Source organism: Budorcas taxicolor, chromosome 5, assembly GCF_023091745.1.
Source record: "Budorcas taxicolor isolate Tak-1 chromosome 5, Takin1.1, whole genome shotgun sequence".
NCBI lineage: Eukaryota > Metazoa > Chordata > Mammalia > Artiodactyla > Bovidae > Budorcas > Budorcas taxicolor.
In genome coordinates this window covers 95,109,069-95,130,709 of record NC_068914.1, presented here as the reverse complement: position 1 = coordinate 95,130,709, position 21,641 = coordinate 95,109,069, and the positions used below count along the sequence as shown (strand labels likewise).

Genomic DNA, 21,641 nt, shown 5'->3' with positions numbered 1-21,641 from the left:
CAAGATAAATGAAAAAGCATTAACTTTTATGAACTGTATATAAGTACCTTACAAGTCAGTAGAAATTAACTTATCAGTGCACAACCTCTGTTATGCTTCTTATTCCCTCAGCACTTCAAAGCTTGAAAGGACTCAGGCAGTGTCTTAACTGAGAACTAAAAAGTGAACCAGCTTGTGAAGCCATGACCTGGGCAGAAGAGCCAGGGTGACCTCAAGCTGTTTCTTCAAGGTATGCAACACCCCCAGCATCATGCTATTCCTCCGTCAAACTAAGCTTAGGTTTTAATCTTTTCTTCCCAGCAAGAATGTGTGTCCGTCACTCAATCATGTCCGACTCTTTGCGACCCCATGAACTGTAGCCTGCCAGGCTCCTCTGTCCATGGGATTCTCCAGACAAGAATACTGGAGTGCGTAGCCATTCCCATCTCCAGGGGATCTTCCTGACCCAGGTATCAAACCCGGGTCTCCCACGTTGCAGGCAGATTCTTTACCATCTGAGCCACCAGGAAAAAAAAATGTGAGCCTCTTAAAATCTCTGTATCTTTTGTGCTTAGCCCATGTGAAGCATACAGCAAATCTATGATAAATGGTACAAGGAAAACCAGTACAATTCACTACTAAATAATCCCAGAATTGCCATAAACCTAAACTGCTCAAAGATTTGTACTTTTAGCCCTAACCCTAGCAAATTCTGGCCCCTGTTGTTTTCATTGTCTATTAAAGGTGGACAATCCTGACCACCCTCGATTGTCTAATAGTCTTAAACAGCCCCAACAAATCACACATGGAGCAAAGTCCTCTACTGTCTGAAACAAAGGCCACAGACAGTGTGAAGAAGTGTCCTCCTGAATCAGTACAAACATTCACGTTGGAAGTGGAAGAGCTCCATTTCACTGGAACTTTCAAAAGTGCTCCATAGTTTTCTATTTGTAAAATACCATTCAAAAGACAGAAAGTTATGCTGTTTATTCTCCATATGGGCAGTTTTCAAAGTGTGGTTGGAACCCCTGGGATCTCCAAGACCCTTGCAAGGGATACATGAGGTCAAAATTATTTTCATCATAATGTTATGATGTTACTTTCCTTTTTCACACTCATTCTCTCATGAATGTGAGTGGAGTTTACTCATGAGTGTGACAGTACAACCGGTTCGATCCCTGGGTCGGGAAGATTTCCTGGAAAAGGAGATGGCAACCCACTCCAGTATTCTTGCCTGGAGAATCCCATGGATAGAAGAGCCTGGCGGGCTACATAATCAATAGGGTCACAAAGAGTCGGAGACAACTGAGTCACAGAGCTGTCCGTCAAATGGACTTGCAAGTGTATAATGATGCCACTCTTCTTCCTAAATTGGGTTTTGTTCTGAAAAAAACAAATGGTATTTTTTATTTAAAATGTTTCCGTGTTTATTTTTAATTGACTTTATAAATATTTGTAAAAATTTCTCAGTTTTGTTTCCCAATACAGTAAATATAACATATATATACAGGCATACTCCATTTTATTGTATTTGTTTTATTGTCTCAGAGATACTGACTTTTTAAAAACAAAAAAATAAATTGAAATGTAAACCCTGAATCAAGCAAATCTATCGGCGCCATTTTTCCTAACTGCATTTGCTCACTTCATATTTCTGCATCACATTTTGGTAATTCTTGCAATATTTCAATGTTTTTCATTATTGTTATATTAGCTATCATGATCTTTGATGTTACTACTGCAAAAAAGATTACAACTCACAAACGGTTAGCATTTTTTAACAATAAAAAAATTTTTTAACCTAAGATGTGTCCATTTTTCTCAGGCATAATTCTATATTATATTCTCAGTGGACTACAATATAGTGCAAACATAAACTTTATATGCATTGGGAAAGCCAAAAAATTTATGTAACTCATTTTATTGGTGATATTCACTTTATTGCAATGGTTTGGAACTAAGACCACACTATCTCTGAGATATGCCTGAGATATCTCTGAGATAGCCAACAAAAACAAAAACTCTGTAGGATCAACTTGGGAACCAGTACCAGTTTAGGAGAACTGAATGAAACTAAATTTTAGTACAGAAATTTCTTTATTCTAACTGGTGTATACGTACATAACTTTAAATAAGAAGATATTAGATGGGGGTTGGACAGAGAAAATGGACCAATTACTTTATATGACTTTTGAGTTTTCATATCAAACAAAAAGTGTAAGGTTCAGCACAAATAATCCATAGGTGAACTAAATCATATTAGTAGATTGTGCTTAATTCAATAATGCGTTAGCTTGTGCACTGAGAAAGGGTTAATGAATAGGAATCTTATGAATATACCAAATCCCTACCTCCATCTTCCAAAATAAACTATGAAGGAAAGAAAATGAAGGAAAGGGAAAAAAAAAAAAAAGCTGAGCAGATGAGAAAGCAGAGAAAGGATGGATAATGTTCAGAAACTTCAGTGGGCTTCCGAATTCAGTGTCCATGCAGACTTTCACTTCCAGCCACTCATATACCAAGGAATCTGCTTTTTCTAGAAGAATCTGTTCTCACTGCTTACCTCCGGCTAAGAGTCAGAGAGCTGGATGTGCTTTTCCCTGCTTCCTCACAGGGCAGTCCTGATGCAGGGAATGCAATGCAATGCCTCCAATAGACACTTACTAATGTTCAGAGATTCAGGTCTGAGATTTGTAAATTCTGTGATAACTGTTATACTCCCAGGTGTTGCGCTCATAATTTGAAATCAGCCTATAGAACAAAGGTGATCTTTGCTTCACTTGACATTAAAAGAACTCTACTGATTATGTCCCCACTATTTCTGGTCTTTATATTTGAGCATTAATGTGTACAACTCTGTATTAAGCATTAAAGAAATTAAAATGTTGATGCCCATGCCCTCAAGATTATTCATGAAAAGTTAAACAGTTAAAAATAAGAGATGTTATCATTTATCCATCACATGCATGACAGCCAATGAGTGCCTTAACTCTGGAGACAGGCAAAAGCATTGAGCAGTTCTTCAGAGTAGGGTTTTAAACTAGTCCTTAAGGGTCACTTTTCTAAACCTCATAATTTAATCCTAAATCTGAAAAAGAAGTCTGGATCAACAGAAACATTACTTTGGTAAAGTACTTTAAAATAAAGGACATAAATGACATTTCAGCGTCACTGAAATGACAATGAACAATGAAGCAACGTTCACACTGAACGCTGGTATTTTCACACTACTGAAGTCACTAGGAATACTGGAGAAGTCCAATTTGAACACTTTCCCCAGAAGAAAATGCCACTTTTAAAAGTATGGTTTAACAAAGTTTTAGCTATAAGGCTATTCATTCCAGGACTGTTTTAGTAGTTAAAAAAAACAAAAAACAAAACTGGCTATCACCCAAGAAAAATGTATGTTAAAATCATAAATGGAATACAATGTAACTGTTAAAAACAACAGAGTACAATATTTATTGACATGAGGAGACAGTCACTCCAGTAACTCCATGTCAAATGAAAAAACTACTACTCAGTATGTAGAATTACCCCATTTTGTAAACAAATACAAATGAGATACAAATTACCAGTTAAGATAATTATAAGTGATAGAATTTATAAGTAATGTTTATGTTTTTCATAGTACTTAAGACTTTGAAAGTGCCTACAATGAACACCTATCAATTCTGCAATAAGAGAAAAAAGTATATCATTATAAAAATATTAATCTATGTTCCTGACTGATGAATGCCTTTCACCACCTTGGCAGGTCAGAAGCCATCTAAAGATGTTTTTAAGTTCTTCTCACCCACAGTCAGGGGATGATAGAAACTGTTTCAAGATCAACTTTCGCCCAAGGGTCAAAATTCTGTTAGAAAATAAAAATATTCTCAGCAGGAGTTTAATTAAATTTACAGCTGACAAGCATCAGACTTTTCAGGTAACTTGCAGCACTTTGTGAGCCAAGAAAATAAAACTACTAAAACATCGTTTTTCAACAAGGAAAAGGACGTTGGGGACTTTGAAGTAATGTGCTACACATGTGAATCCCAAACAAAATAATCTCAACATGAATATGAGCTGAAAACCCAGAGGTACAAAAGCCAAGCCTGTCAGCAGAGTTCCAGTGTGGTCCAGGCTTCTTAAGAATCAGGGAAGGGGGCACTTTCCTGGCGGTCCAGGGGTTAAGACTTCACCTTCTAATGCAGGGGGTGTGGGCTCAGTTCCTGGTCAGGGAACCAAGATTCCACATGCCTAATGGCCAAAACACCAAAACATAAAACAAGCAATATTGAAACAAATTCAATAAAGACTTCAAAAAACTGTCCACACTAAAAAAATAAAAATCATCAGGGAAGGAAGCAGTAAGAGACGTAAGCTATTTTACATTGAAGAGGAAAAAGCTAATGAAAAATAGGTTGTGGACAGTAAGGACTCATACAGTAATAAAACAATGGTTAATCCTTTGAGTTTGACTTAAATGCTAGCAGTTCATTGCAATCATCACCACACCCACCCTTCCTACTGATTAGAAAATACTGCACCTGGTTAAAAAAATGTTAAGGGGCAGCAATACTTATTTTACACAGTTTGCTGGGTAAAATCTTCCACGAGGGATCCATCCAAGAAAATAAATAAAAGGGTCTGTAATAGCGAGAAGGTGGGAACCAAGACTGGAAGGAAGCTTCAGCGGCCCCCAGAGACCAATGACACCCCTTGGTGCCCCAGAGGATGGCAAGGCAGAGGGCAGGGCTTCAGATGGTATGCGAGGTGGGAACGGGACAGCGTGGCCAAGTGGCACTGTCAGTACCGACCTGATGACCGGGGGCACTGAGAGAGGAGGCGGGGCAGGGGTTCAACAATAGGCCCCTGCAGTCCCCATCTGAGCACCTAGATAGTTTAAAAAATAAACACCAGCTGCTATAGTCGGAGTTGCCAATTCTTCTTTTCTTCCCATTTGCTGCTGCACTGAATCACCAGCCCAACTCGACACCTGGTTCTAACAACCAGGCAGCATGGCCCCATTATTAATAATCACAGGGCAGGGTGCCAAGAGCCCATCTAATCAGGCTCTTTGGCTCTGTTCTAAACCCTACTTTACAGGGTAAAAGCTGTCCTAAAGGGCTGAAAAAATTGCTCATTTTTTCCAAACATATATTTTAGAGTTCATTCTCACAGGCTATTTATTTGCAACAAAATACTGTGGCTATTTCCTCTTATAGAAACAAAAAAGAAAAAAACAATGGGCTCCCCTGGTGGTTCAGGGGTTAAGACTCAGTGCTTGCACAGCAGGGAGGCTAGGTTTGATCCCTAGTCAGGGAACTAAGATCCTGAAAGTGGTGTGCTGAGGCCCCAAACCAACAATAACAAAACAAAACTCCCCGCTTAATAGTTCTTTCTGTAGTAATACCGATTTGGTTCCCTCCATCCCCTCACATCTTCCTATGAGCTATTCATATTTCTCATACCTAAAAATCTGTTTCCTGCTAAGCATTTATTTTCTTTTATTTTTGCCAGTTTTGTGTTCTAAATATAACTTGTCACTGTTTGCCTTTTCAAAAAGGCAAAGAATGATTATTTAGTACATTGTGGCAGACTACTTAAATATAGTCTTTCAACAATGCACAGCACTTTCATTTAAAAAATCAATGTTTCATCTGAGATATTTCCCTCCTATGCTCATATGAAAAAGGCTACCTGGTAGAGATGCACCAGTTTTCAATAGCTTAAATGTCTATTTGTCAACTCTCTGAAAGGGCTACAGAGTGCACGAATCACTTTGGTCCTCTCGGCTTGGCAAATAATTGAACTCTTTGCTGGCCCTAGAGCCCTGCAACATTCATTACACGGCCCAGCCAGCTAGCATGGCTCCATGAGACCTGACTAGTCCAAGACGCCAAGGCACGAATTCCCCAAGACGGCCCTGCAGGAGCCCACGCAGCTGGCCTCACTGACCCCCAACGTTCACTAACTTGAAACATTCCATTCAAACTTGATTGTGCTTAAGTAAAAACTAAGAACTTTAGGTAACAGAACTCCCAATGTATGCCCATGCTCAGTCATGTCTGACTCTTTGCCACCTGATGGACTTCAGCCTGCAAGGCTCCTCTGTTCATGGAATTCTCCAGGCAAGAATACTGGAGTGGGTGGCCATGCCCTTCTCCGGGGGAACTGAACCTGCATCTCCTGCACAGGTGGCTCTGTGGTAAAGAATCTGCCTGCCAATGCAGCAGACCTGGGTTTGGTCCCGGAGCCGGAAAGACCCTCTGGAGAAGGGAATGGCTACCCACTCCAGTATTCCTGCCTGGAGAATACCATGGACAGAGGAGCCTGGTGGGCTACAGCTCATGGGGCAGCAAAGTGTGGGACAAAACTGAGCACAACAGTACTCCCAAAATAAATGTTAAAAGGGACTGTTTCATCAAACCTGACTCAGGATTTGAGCCCCAGTATTCAAAATTTGTTTACTTCCTCATGTTTAAGTAGCTGTTAATAGTAAAACACATAATCTATTTATTCACTTTAGAAAAACACCACTAGGTAAAATGAACAGACTTTCATGAACTAAGAGAAAGAACTATTAAGTGGTTTTAAGACTTACAGGGTCTCCAAAAACAATAAAATGAGGTGCGGGGGGCGACTAATTGAAGTTAGGAAACAATGGTAATTTTGAAAATGTCTGGACTTTTAAACATAGGAAATGCACATATATTATGAAAGTTAATTTTTTAAAGTGTATTATACTCAACAGAACTATTTTTAAAAACTTTGAAACTTATCCTTTCATATAAAATTTGATGTGCTAATTAATATGTCCTTATGGAATTTTAAGTCACCTAGAGATTAGAGGTTATTTGTTTCCTCTGAATAATAAAATATATTATACTCTCTTCTGTGGCATTTTATTCATGAGAATATGATGTCCATAAATGAATAATTTCACACAACGAATGGTCAGGTTCAATGATTCAGCCATGGTCTCTAGGATCATGGGACTGCATGAGATTCTAAAGTAACATAAGTTCTCTCTGGGGCTCATTCTCCTTTTATTAAAATGGATAGCAAGTGCTTATATTTAAATATACATGGCAGGGACTATATGGGGCTTCCCTGATGGCTCAGCAAGTAAGGAATCTGCTTGCAGTGCAGGAGACTCGGGTTCGATCCTAGGTTGGGAAGATCCCCTGAAAGAGGCAATGGCAACCCACTCCAGGATTCTTGCCTAGAAAATTTTAGAAAATTTCATGGATAGAGGGGCCTGGCAGGCTACACTCCATGGGGTCATACAGACCTCTACAAATGCAACTTAGTAGTAATATTTTTTCTCACAAATAACATAGAAAGAAAACATTTAAATTTTACAGTCATTCAGAAAAAAACTAAGTCAGAAATAGTATAACAAAGAAAGCACTATGGATTCACATTCCACACCAGAGAAAGAGCAATTAAGCAGGTACTTTAATTTCCCTAAGCCTGCTAGTGGATTACATCTACTTCAGAAGTAAGGTAAACATAGCTCAATGGAGTCTTTCTTATTCAGAAGCACTTTTCAGGCAACAGATTCTGAAATCTTTTCTGAACAGCATGCTCCTCAGTTAATATTCACCTGCCTGGCTACCAGCTGAAAAGAGAGGTGACTCAAGTTTTAAACTGATTTTTCCTATTGATTTAATTGAACAAGAGCACATCAAAGAGATGTGTCATCTATTTCTGCTTTTCAATTTGACCCCATGTAAAACTCTCTTTTGCGTGAGTATTAAATTATGGGAAGCGTATGGATTAAGTGAGCATTTTTGCAGGACGCCAACGCAGAAGTTCAGTCTGGGGTTCCTCCACCTCACATGGATGAGGACCTGATGGTTCGGTGGTTTTCTCCACTGAGAAAGTCAAAGCTACTCAAACCTGTCTTTTAATTTACTGTGGAAAATAACTTAATAGCATGAATCAAAGCCACTGGACTAAAGGAGATATACACTTAAAGATAACAAGAATGGGACTTCCCTGGTGGTATGGTGGATAAGAACCTGCCTGCCAACACAGGTGACTCGAGTTCTATCCCTGGTCTGGGAAGATTCCACATGCCTTGAAGCAACCAAAGCCCACGAACCACAATTACTGAGCCCACACTCTAGGGCCTGTAAGCAACAACTACTGAGCCTGCGGGCCCCAACTATGAAGCCGCCGGCCCGAGAGCCTCTGAGATCCAACTGCTGAGCCTGGGTGCTGCAACTCCTGAAGCCCATGCTCCATAAAGCCTGTGTTCCGCAACAAGAGATGCTACTGCAATGAGAAGCCCCTGCTCACCACAACTAGAGAAAGCCATGTGCACCAACCAAAACAAATAAAGAATTTATATATATATATATATATGTAAAGAATGGACTGACGGATAGACAAATACTTAAGCAAATATAGCAAAATGGGTATTTTGGAATCTAGATGGTGGGCATATGTGTGCTAAGTATACAATGGTTTCAAGTTTTCCAGATGTTTGAAAATTTTCATAACAATGCTGGAGGAAAATTATTCAAAATTAAAATCACAGTGAAGGAGACAGCAGGCCCCATGGGAAAAACCTCAGTCTGGAAGGGAAGACTGGTTCTCAGCCTAACCCCAGGAACTCACAAAGTTTAAAACTGGAAAGGACCTTGGGAATCCTCCAGAACAAGTAAAATACATGGTTTTGAGTCTGTGAAAAATGAGAAAAATAGGAGCATAACATTTCCAAAGAAACTAAAAACTTTTTTTTCTCTCTGAGAGTGTATGTCTCTGCCTTTCTGGTTCAAAATATCCTTTATTTCACAAAAGGTTAGTATAGTAGATAAGAAATTTGGCTTTTTATGTCCTCACTTAGCAGTCAAATCTGGTCACCCCTGATTTCTGATCAATGTCCTCATCTCCTGTCTTGACCTTCAGCAAGAATCCCCCTACCCTTGATGTTTCCTCTTAGTAATTTTCCATCCACGGACCTCATTGCTCCATTCTTTGGTTATAAATTTCCAGCTGTCTTTACTGTACTGGGAGTTTAATCTTATCTCTCTCCCCATTACAATGTCCCTACTGCCAACAGTCTTGAATAAAGTCTTTCTTACTATTTTAAGTGCCAGGATAATTTCTTCCTTGATCATACCTTTGTATAGGTATGTATAAAGGTCTTGGGACCTTCAGGTACAGAGAACTTGGCACCTAATCATAATACTTGCCGAAAGGAAAAATTTGCTTCCCTAGTGTGACCTCAATGCTCCAAATACTGAGGTTTGAAATTTCCCAGAAGCATTAAGACGTTCAAAACAAAACAAACAACTTCACTCACTCCCCAGTTTTGGTCTCTTATAATCTTAATACTTGATTTCATTTCAACTTAATTTCAAAGAATAACTCTAAAGGGGGAAAGACTATGCCATAAACTTCTCTTCAGGATGATGACTATGTCATAATTACGGACCCAGCATAGGAATGCAATGATTTTATTGACTGGATGAGAAAAATAAAGGAAGCAGCTGAATGTTATTTATTTCCTGAGGGAAAATCTCATAAATTCAAGGGAAAAATTATCAGTCATCTGTTAAAATTAGGCAAATCAGAGAAAATCATAAAGACGCTTAATTCTTAAATTAACTTATTTTTAAAATGTTTTAATTAAGAAAACAATTCCATTTACAATTGCATCAAAAAAATACCTAAGAATAAATTTAAATACAGATGTGGAAGACCCGTATACTAAGAACTATAAGACACTAATAAACTAAGTTGAAGAAAATACAAGTTGATGAAAAGATATTCTATAAGTTGAAAGAATTTTGTTAAAATGTCCACACTACCCAAAGCAATCTACAGATTCAATGCAATTCCTATAAAAATCACAACGGCATCTTTCACAGAAATAGAACAAACCATCCTAAAATTTGTACGGAACCACAAAAGACCTCAAATAACCAAGAAATCTTGAACAAGCACAAAACTGGAGGCATCACACTTCCAAATTTAAAACTAAGGTGACAGTAACACAAACAGTAGGGTATTGGCATGAAAACAGACACACAGATCAATGGGACAGAGTGGAGAGTCCAGACACAGACTCACAGCTCTATGGTTAATTAGTTTAGGACAAGACAACCAAGAATACACCATGGGGAAAGGTCAGCCTCTTCAGTAACTGGTCTTGGGGGAAATGGACAACACAGGAGAAAGAAAAAGATTACTATCTTACATCATATATGAATTAACATAAGACGGATTAAAGACTTGAATGTAAGAATTGAAAATTCCTAGAACAAAACATAGGCACTAATCTCCTTGACACTGATCTTGGTAATGATTTTTTTGGATTTGACACCAAAAGCGAAAGTAACAAAAGTAAAAATAAACAAAACAGGCTACATCAAACTCAAAGCTTCTGCACAACAAAGGAAGCCATTAGTAAGATTAAAAATCTATTGAATGGGAGAAAGTATTTGCAAATCATATATGTGAAAAGGAGTTTCTATCCAAAATATATAAAGAACTCATACAACTCAATAGCAAAACAAAAAAACCCCAAATCCTTAATTTTTAAAATGAGCAGAAGATACATTTTGCCAAAGATATACACATGGCCAACAGGTCCACGAGAAAATGTTCAGTATCACTCATCATGAGTGAAATGCAAGTCAAAACCACAATAAAATACCATCTCACGCCTCTGAGGATGGCTATTACCAAAAAAAATGAGAAATAACAAGTGCTGATAATGATGTGGAAAAAAGGGGACGTTTGTGCACTATTCATGGGAAGGTAAATTATTGAGACCAATGTGGAAAACAATAGAGAGGTCTCTCAAAAAATTAAAAATAGAACTATTAGATGATCTAGCAACTTCACTTGTAGGTATTTATCTGAAGGAAACAAAATGCTAACTCAAAAAGGTATCTGCATTTCCAAGTTCATTGCACCATTACTTATAGCAGCCAAGAAACAACCTAAGTGTCAACTGATAGATGAATGAATAAAGAAATTATGATTTATATATAAAAGATATATATATTTAAAATGGAATGTTACTCAGTCATAAAATGAAGGATATCCTACCATTTGCGACAACATGAATGGACCTTAGTGCCTTATATTAAATGGAATAATTCAGAGAAAGACAAACACCATATGATCTCACTAATATTTAGAATCTTAGAAGAAACAACCAAACTCACAGAGAACAGACTGACGGCTGCCACAGACAGGGCCTGAAATGAAAGTGGTTCAAATTGCACAAACTTCCAGTTATAAAATAAGTCCTGGGAATGTAATGTACAGCATGGTGACTATAGTCAATAACATTGTACTGTATATTTTAAAGCTACTAAAAGTTTGCACTACAAGAAAAAAATTGTATCTGTGAGTTGGTGATGGGTGTTGACTATCTCACAATGGCCGAAACAACGGGTGATCATGTCACAGTACATGCAGGTATTGAATCATTATGTTGTACATTTGAAGTCAGTATATGTCAATTATATGTTAATTTTTTAAACTGTCTAGAATAACACATTTTTAGAAGTCAATTCTATTATGTAGTCAGCTTTAAATTATCAGCCAATATTGATGTAACTGGGCTTCCCCGGAGGCTCACACAGTAAAGAGCCTGCCTGCAACGCGGGAGACCCGGTTTGATCCCTGGGTTGGGAAAGATCCCCTGGAGGAGGGCATGGCAGTCAACTTCAGCATTCTTGCCTGGAGAATCCCCATGCACAGAGCAGACTTGAGGGCTATGGTCCATGGGGTCACAAAGAGCAGGACATGACTGACCCACTATGCATAGCACACTGATGTAACTGTAACAAGGAAGCACTGTGTGGTGGAGCAAAATCAGGGATGATGTCTATCTAACTGGGGCTGAAACACAGGACAAACACAATATCTCACAAGAATTAAATCTTCTATCTGGAGCATTACTAGTCATTGATGAAGTGGAGCCATTTTTCTAAGAAAAGGAACAGCCCAGGAGCTCCACCCCAGAGGGAATGACTTCATTATAATCTGAAAAATGGAAGAGAGCTTAGCCACCTGCTTTAAAGTAGGAAATTAACACTTTCTGCAGGTTAGTGGAAAGGTAGGTGAAATATTTTAGACTACTTTGCACTGGTCTTCAGAAAACTGCTAAGGAGAGCTCTGTTAAGTGAATCTCCTCCCCCGCAAATAGTACACCCTATTCATTTCCCCCCCTTATCCAACAAGAAGTAGAGAGCCTCAAGTTTCTTCAGTTACAAGTCAAAGAGGAAGTTCCCAGGGAGGAGCTCTGCTACCAGGTATAAGGGGGGTGGGTGTAGTGGAGGTCAGAAGGGAAAACAAAGGCCAGGGGATTTCTGAGCTTTGGGGCCAGGGAGAAATAGTGGTTTCTCTGTCATCACCACTACACAGCCAACTAATGTCATTTATGTGTAATTGCTAATTAGGGCCAGTGACGTAGGAGATGGAACAGCCTACAGATTCCAAACTAAATCCAAATATTTGTGGGCTGTTTGCTGGATTTAAATAAGGTTATTTCATTAACATTTTCACTACCTTCATGAGACAAAAAGAACTTGTATAATGTACATTCAACAGAAGCTCTCAAAGTAGCTTTCTTTAAATACCCATGTCTGGGGCAGTTTTGTAAGAAAAATAATCGGGAAAAAATTGCATAGTTACAGCTATAATCGAAGTAAAATGATGCTATAACTATGATTTATTCTTCCTGTACAAGCAGAGAAACCTATCGCTGATAAAACTTGAATATGATGGTTTCATAGAGCACTGCACATTCTCTGGCATTATCTACTGCTGTAGTTTTAGGCACAAACTCCACATTCACTTGGATCTCTATGTCCAACTGACCATCAGTGGGAAAGAGGCTGGGCAAACAGATCAAAGGGAAGGAAAGTCAAAAAGCAGTCCTAACCCATTAAAAAAAGGAACCCATTTCCAAGTGCTTGTAGCACTTGGGTAGTATTTAAACTTATGGAGAAAGAAAGGCAGCAGCTGCCCTATGAGGTCTCTGGGTCATACCATTGCTTCCCGTGGTTCTCTCCGAGCTGGTCTAACAGGCTAAGTCCCGTAATTTAATACCAAACTAAAAAATAAAACTTGCTAATCCATGTTTTCGTAAAGATTTTAACTCGGTGGTTATTGACTGTAACTGTAATGTTTTAGAGCCTAGCAGACAGCCCTGAAACAAATGGCTAAACTTTTCAACCACAATAGGAGGCTTTCTGAGGAGCCAGGAAATTCCATGTAGCACAATGCCAATAAATACTGAATAAAAGAGGGTTTCCTGTTTCTAGATCCCCAAATCTCACAGGGGTCACATAGGCTAATTCGCTAGTTCTATAACCTATAGAGGGGCTTCCTTGGTGGCTCAGCAGTAAAGAATCTGCCTGTCGATGCAGGAAATGCACGTTCAGTCCCTGGGTTGGGAAGATCCCCTGGAGAAGGAAATGGCAACTCACTCCACTATTCTTGCCTGGGAAATCCCATGGACAGAGGAGTTTGGTGGGCTACAGTCCATGGGGCTGCATGAAGTTGCACACAACTTAGTGACTAAACAACAGCATAACCTATAGAGCAACTCCTTTTGAAAAGGATTAATAGTAAACTGCAAAAAACTAGACCATTTCTCCTTTTATTCTTTTTCTACCATACAAAAGTTCAACACTAGAGTTCAACTCTCCTCTAACTCCTCAGTTACCACATGATGTCAATTCCTCCTCCTCAGGAAGGCTTACAAAGTAGCTCACTTTCTAGAAAGGTAAGCAAACCACCTGTGATTCAGGCTGCGACTCACACCCCTCTGATCCCCACTCTGAGCAATCTTCTTACCAATTCTCTCTCTCTGGTACCTTCTAAAACAAAGATAATCCCTCCTTTCAGTAGATCCTCAGCAGTATTACTGGCAGCCACCTCTGACCATAACCACAGTTCCTACTTGTCTTTCTCTCCCCTTCTCTATTTCAACCATTTTGATCATTCGGGATGTACTGTTGCAGGAAGACAAAGTACAATTCAAGGTTTAAGGAAGTAGTTCATCACAAGGGAAGTGGCAAGACAATGTCAGTGGTTAATCCGGGATACGGATGGATGTGCCATAGTGTAACACACTGGAGGGAGGTAGTTTGGGATTCCTTGGTGGCTCAGATGGTTAAGAATCTGCCTGCAATGCAGGAGACCTGGGTTAGATTTCTGGGTTGGGAAGATTCCCCTGCAGAAGGGAACGGCAATCCACTCCAGTATCTTTGCCTGGAAAATTCCATGGACAGAGGAATCTGGTGGGCTACAGTCCATGGAGCAGGGAGGTAGTTTGGTATTATGGGCTCTGCAGTCAAAACGCTTAAGTGCAAATACAGGCTCTGTTAAGGTGGTAAGACTCTGGACAAGCTGCTTAACCATTCAGTGTGTCTGTATCCTTATCTATAAGACGGAAATGTTAGTACCTACCTCACAGGATTGTTGTGAGAATCAAAGGATATGATACAAACCTGGAAACAGTACAATCGCTAAACAGTAAGCATTATGCTAGTTACTTCTGAAATGTATAGTATGTATACATTCATGAAACGTATAGTATGTTCTTTTGAAATGTATAGTATATATTCGTTTCATGAATGTATACATACTATACATTTCAAAAAAAATGAGGTAATTCTGTATTATTTTCTTGGAATAAAGTCCATGACATAGTCTTTTGTGAAACTACAGAATAACATGCTTAGCTTGAGTCTACTTGAGAAAGGAAAAAGAAGAGCAGGATATTTATTTATAGGTGTCTCCAATTAAGTCTACAAAGGCAGGTACCACTACTCAAACACAGAATTGTCTGGGTAGATGGCGGTGGGGGGTCGCTTACATCTGTATACAGGTCTTTGCTTGAATTCACAAGTATATATTAATTTCATAACTAGCTTTAAAAACTAAACATTTTACGGTGGCCTTTCTAACCTTCCAATTGAACCTCCCTTATGGTCTAGTCAAGGAAAAGATTAGCTTCTTTGAGATAAGGAAACTGAGGCCCAGGTAGGAGGAGGTACAACTCCTCCCACGGGTCTCATTTCAGATTCCCTAGTCTGTATAGCCCTTTGCACATCATCTGCTTGCCACAGTTTTCAAACTGATCGTTTTTTTTCCCCCTTCCCCTTCCTTCTTGCTATCTGAGGTACTCCTTTAACTGTGTTCAAGTAGCTTCCACACTGTGTTTTAACGTGTTTCTTCCTAACTCTCATAACCTTCTCACCACTTGCCTGCTTCTCTCTCTGCCCTTCAGACCTAAGTGCCATGGCTCTGGTGAACCCACCGGAGTGACAATGGGTCCCTACACATTCCGACAGGCACAGAGCCCCTTTTACAGAACTCTAGGACAAACTTTGCTCCGAGTTGATTTTTGCCTTGCAAAAGTTCAAATGATCTTCCAAGCAAGATGGAGGGTATGGCAGAGTCCTAGGTGGTATTTTAGTCAGGAAATAGGACTTGCTGCTTTGGAAGGCACTTTTCAACCACACAAGTGTTTTCGCTTTAGTTTTCTCCTGAAAGGTATAATAATATTTTGTACCTCCCTCACTCCAACGCTCTCTACCACGCCTGCCCTTTATTATGCGTTAATTTTTTTATTGTTTTAGCACTCATCACTCTTACCTGTTTAATATTTTTCACCCTCTAGTCACATACCGCCATTTATGCATATTTTTTATTTCAGCACGTGGGGAAACAACTGTATGATGAAAGGGGAAGGAAAACAGAATTCGGAGTTCTCGGAAGAGCGTCTTGCAAACTGTCACCCCGGAACCCGGAGCATCAGGGATCATGCCTGCTCGGGGCTATCCGGGCCACCAGAACAGGGTCAGCATCAAAGCGCCCGGCTTCGGGAGAGCCGATTGGTGCCCCGACGAACCAATCAGCGGGCGAGGCTGTGCAGCGGCGGGGGAGGGCCAAGATTATAGAGCGGGTGGAGTTAAAGGAAAAGGGGCAGGTGTGCCAGGCAAGGTTTCGCGTGCACTTTTGCACCCACCGAGTCATTATTAATCCCGAAACTCTGGTCTCCTAAATTCTACCTTCCGAAATTCCCAGTTTTATGACGCTGTATAGGGGAAATAAACAGTGCATGTTCTACCATTCATAAGACGCTCAATGGAACAGCTGTAGAGTTGGGGGTGGGGAGGCCATTAGAATCCTTCCTCTCTCCTTTCCCAGTTCCACTCCAGGTCGTCAACGTAACTCAGTCGGTTCTTGAAATAGTAAATCACTCAACCTCTCACTTAATCGCCAAAGCTGATTACCAAAATGCTATCATTAGACACCTGGAAGAAACTGCCCCCTCCCCAAGGACTGGGGGAAACAGTATTGGCAGTCACTAAAGAAAGGCACAGGGTTTTCCCACCCACAAAAAGAGAAGCCAAGGAGCTCTTAGGCTAAAGTCTGAGAAACTGAGACCTTCTGAGCTGTGCAACCCAGCGCCGGACCGCGGCCGCCGGGACAACCGCCTCCGAAGCCCCAACCTCCGGCGCAGCGACACTTTCTCCAAGCTCTACCCCACAAACTTCACGCGGAGGCACAAAGATTTGGGGGGATGGGCGCACAGACACCAGATTTCCCTGCTGTGTTTCAAACTTCAGCAGGGCTGTTCCACGCACTTTCTTCCAAGTGACACAGCCCTCAGATTCACAGCGGCGTCCAGCCTTAGCTTTCCCACGGTCCAGCGCTGCCACCCACCACCCATCCACCACCCAAACCCGGGCTGGAGACGCCGCGTCCTTGGGGCTGGGGGAGAGGGGAGGAGAAGAGAGGAATGGCCAGCATAAGTTAAGAGGTGCCCTCCGCGGCCTGGACGCCGGCAGCCAGCGGAGGGCCCTGGGGCCAAGGAACGAGGAGAGAGGAGAGCTGGAACCGTGCGGGGAAGGGCCGCGGAGAGAAGGCGCGCCGCCGGTGTCGCTGCACTCACTCTGCGTAGCCAGTGGCCCAGGGCAGCCGCCGGGTCTCCTTGAGGATGAGGATAGGGCGGGCGATGTGGTCGGCGCTGCACTCCACCTCGTCCTGAGACAGCCCCAGGAACTCGGGTCGCCCGTAGGGGAAGCGCAGGGGCAGGTCCGAGCCTCCGCAGCCGCCGCTGCCGTGCTCGGAGCCTGAGCTGCCAGCCATGATGCCGCCCATGAAATTGGCCACGGCAGATTTCACTCGAGTGAGCATATTACTCCGGCGCCCGGCAGCAGCGGTGCGAGCAGGGGTCGGCGGCGGCGGGGGCCGGGCGAGGCGCAGCGCGGGGCATGCAGGCTGCGGCGGGCGCCGGGCGCACGGGCAGCCGGGCCGCGGGGCGCGCCGCGCGGCTCCCGGAGCCTAATGCTGCAGGGGGCCGAGCCCCGGCCTCCCGCGCTCCGTGCCGCCGCCGCCTCCCCCCGCTACACTTCCGCAACCGAGAGGCATGGAGCGGGCCCCCGGCCCAGCCGGGGGAGACGCCGAGCGCTCCGGGAGCGGCTGCGCGGCTGCAGCTTGCAGCAGGTCCGTTCCCTGCCCACAGCGCTCGACTCCTGCGTGAGCGGAACTGAGCCCACCCAGCGAGCCCGCGGAGCCGGCGCGGCTGCTGCCACGGCTACCGCCGCCGTCGAGTCATGTGATAATCCCGTTGCAAGGGCTCCAGCGGCTGCCGGGGCCGTGGCTCAGCCCCTCCCCTGCCGGCCCGAGGGAGGCTCGCACCCGGACCGTGACCTCCTGTGGGAGGGAGCGCCAGGCCCCGTCGGTACCTGGCGGAGGGGATGGGGGGCGCTGTGAGCCGGTGGCTGCACAGGTGTCAGGGGAGGTCACGTGGAGCCGGGCCGCCGGGAAAAGCCAGTAGAGGAATCCACTCGCTGAGGAAGGCTGCCTACGCTTTCAAAAAGGGAAACTTCGGACGCTGGAGGGGAAAAGGTAGACACGTAGAATCCCGATGGGGCTGCTCCAGGTACTGGAGTGGAAAAGAGGAGCACCTGGTGTGAGAGACTTCGGAGCAAAAAGCAACAACCCTCAGTGGTTGCACAAAAATCATTTAAAGTTTTTCCCGAGGCATTTCTAGAATTACTTTTCTTTTTCTTTCAGTACCACCACACGCATCATTATCTGCGGAGCAGACCCTGTTTCAAACCAGAGTAAGGTTGATGGCCAAGAAAACAAAAGAGCTCTAAAAAATCAGAAGCAAGCACTATTTTACCTATTAGTTAATTGTGTAATAGGTTTATACATGCACATTTTCCTTCAACATACCAACAAAACCGGAGTATCTTTTCAAAGCTGACCCTGTTTACTATTGATACACTTAATGCAGCCTTTTCTTTATTCAAAACATTGTGATAAAATTAAGCGTACATTAAAATGGAAGAAATTTTTAAAAAAGCAACTCAAATGCCAAAGTAAAAATGAATTAATGTCTGGAACCATAACATTTTGTGGTAATCTTGTATTAAAACAAAATGTTTGTGAAGAATCGTAAATGTGCTTCATCAGGGGGTAACGTTTGTTAAATGTTGGCTTAACGTTTGTTTGTTTTTTTTTTTTTTGCAAGAGAGCTGTGTCCTGTTCATGTTTACTTACTCTGTTTCCTGTTCCTATGTTTACCTACCATGTAATTTGCCAAGATTCTGTGTTACTTGTGGAGGTACACACTGAAAGTCTCACTTGGAAATCGGGAAGGAATACAGGCCTTTTCTCAGTAAGTGGGGACTGGGGAAAGGGCAGCCCAGGTTTTGGAGGGTAAGAAAATTCTTTGAACAGGAATTAGCATCCTGGCTTTTAGGGGAGGACTAAGTAAACTTCACTGATTCCCTTTATTCAGTATCTATACTTTTTAAGGCAGTTTCTCCTTTGGCTCTTTCATGAATAGGTACTTCGGTTTACTATATACCAAATGATTATGTAAAAAACAACATTCAACCTTTCAGTGAATATCATGCCTGTCAATGAATTCTTTAATTCTTTTCTCAGAGGTAGCTCAGCTGGTAAAGAATTCCCCTGCAATGTAGGAGACCCCAGTTTGATTCCTGGGCCAGGAAGATCCACTGGAGAAGGGACAGGCTACCCACTCCAGTATTCTGGCCTGGAGAATTCCATGAACTGTATAGTCCATGGGGTCCCAGAGAGTCAGACATGATTGAGTGACTTTCAGAACAGAAATGTAGTTTTTTATCTTGGCCCTCTTTCCCTAATTTTAAAATTGGGAGCAGACCTGAAAAAGATGCAAAAGCTAAAGAACCATCCCCTCCCCTCAAAGTCTTCTCAATCTTTGCTTTGTTAATTGTAAACTGCTTCTAAATGAGAAATATCAATGTAGTGATTAAACATCCAACCAACTATTAATACCTGCTCCAGCATCCATTGAGTTATAGAAACTTAGAATCTCCTTGTCAAGTTCTTGTAGAACAATGACCTTTTAACAACCTTCTATGGATAGTTCCTGCTTCCCAGGTGGCTTAGTGGTAAAGAATCCGTCTGCCAAACAGGAGATGCAGGTTTGATCCCTTGCTGGAAAGATCCCTTGGAGAAGGAAATGGCAACACACTCCAGTATTCTCACTTGGAAAATTCTATGGACAGAGGAGCCTGGCAGGCTGCACACCACTGGTCGCAAAGAGTCAGACATGACTGAGCAACAAAACAGCAGCTACAACATAGATACTTCAGTAACAGATCTCTGTTGAGATGAATTTACTATTTTCTTCCCTTCATTTCACCTTAGGGCAAAGCTTTACTAGAGGCTTTACTTTACCTAAGGCTTTACTTCAGTTCAGTTCGGTTCAGTTCAGTCGCTCAGTCGTGTCCAACTCTTTGCAACCCCATGAATCGCAGCATGCCAGGCCTCCCTGTCCATCACCGACTCCCAGAGTTCACTCAGACTCAAGTCCATCGAGTCAGTGATGCCATCCAGCCATCTCATCCTCTGTTGTCCCCTTCTCCTCCTGCTCCCAATCCCTCCCAGCATCAGAGTCTTTTCCAATGAGTCAACTCTTTGGATGAGGTGGCCAAAGTACTGAAGTTTCAGCTTTAGCATCATTCCTTCCAAAGAAATCCCAGGGCTGATCTCCTTCAGAATGGACTGGTTGGATCTCCTTGCAGTCCAAGGGACTCTCAAGAGTCTTCTCCAACACCACAGTTCAAAAGCATCAATTCTTCAAAGCCTTCTTCACAGTCCAACTCTCACATCCATACATGACCACAGGAAAAACCATAGCCTTGACTAGACGGACCTTAGTTGGCAAAGTAATGTCTCTGCTTTTGAATATACTATCTAAGTTGGTCATAACTTTTCTTCCAAGGAGTAAGGGTCTTTTAATTTCATGGCTGCAATCACCACCTGCAGTCATTTTGGAGCCCAAAAAAATAAAGTCTGACACTGTTTCCACTGTTTCCCATCTGTCTCCTATGAAGTGATGGGACCAGATGCCATGATCTTTGTTTTCTGAATGTTGAGCTTTAAGCCAACTTTTTCACTCCTCTTTCACTTTCATCAAGAGACTTTTTAGTTCCTCTTCACTTTCTGCCATAGGTATTTACTAGAAAAAGGATTTATTTTTCAATTTAAAAGTAGTACCCAATCATGGTCAATAAATAAAGTCCAATAGTACAGAACTGTAAACAAAAAAAGTAAAAGACCAAATCATTTCCCTAGGGGATGACCACTGTTAATATTTTCTGTAGGCTTTTTTGTCAAGTAGGATATTTATCATAATTAAATTTGGTAATATTAGCCATATTTGTGAACCAACATTTTGTAAGATTATTTTATGTTTCTCTGTAATCTGGTTATTATCTGTCATGGCAAAGTTCTGTCATATCTTTATGCACAGCAAACTTTGTTCTGCTAACCACAGGCAAAACAGGAATCCTATGCCTGTTCTCCTTTGAATTTCTTTGTTATGTGCTCGCAGCCAACTAATTAATCAACTATCTTATCTTTATACCCACCTCTAAGATCAGTGTCCCATCCTAGGGTTTTTCAGAGAAATATTTCCCATGTAATTTACTCCCCAGTTATGTCACTCATGAAGATCAGTGCTTTAGCTAAGCAATAAATTGTCATTAAAGTGGGAGTAGTCATTGCTTTTAGGGAAGCCCCCGAAAAAGTACCTTTCATACCTATTACAGATGCAAATTTGGTAGTATTTGTGCTTCCAGCTTTAGAAGTAGTTATTTATTCCCTAAATCAAATGGCATAGTAATCAATGGGTTTGTTATACTCTGTGTGTATGCTCCACTCATCAAAAAGTATCCTTCATTTGTCTCTCTTGTTATTCTCTTTTTCCCTGAAAATTATGAGTTTGAAGCCTTTAGTAGAATATTCATTTACAGGATAGATACATAGACCTTATATTTGGATATTCTTTGTGTAAACATAATCTCATTTCTAGGCCTATGATATTATATTTTTGACTATTCAATGACTCTTTGCTAGCAACAAGACTATTTTCAAGAGAAAACAAAAAAGGTCTGGATGATGTCTTCAGTCAAAACATCAAGGAAACCCCCCAACCCTAGATATTAATTAATTACAAAAGGAAAAGCAATGACTTGCAATGAAAAAAACAAACAAACAAACAAACAAAAACCTGGCAGTCATCACCTAAAACAAGTGACCACGGTTAACATCCTGTGAAGAAGTGAAGTCGCTCAGTAGTGTCCGACTCTTTGCGACCCCGTGGACTGTAGCCCGCCAGG

General features: G+C 41.7%; 1 protein-coding gene across 1 annotated transcript in view; it reads right to left on the bottom strand.

Moving 5' to 3' along the window:
- The window catches only part of PPM1H (protein phosphatase, Mg2+/Mn2+ dependent 1H), a 291,919-nt gene extending 274,768 nt beyond the window's left edge, over positions 1 to 17,151 (bottom strand). Inside the window, exon 1 of the mRNA XM_052640809.1 lies at positions 16,907 to 17,151. Coding sequence (XP_052496769.1) covers positions 16,907 to 17,151 — 245 coding nt within the window. The remainder of the gene's footprint in view (positions 1 to 16,906) is intronic.
- Positions 17,152 to 21,641: the final 4,490 nt, after the last annotated feature.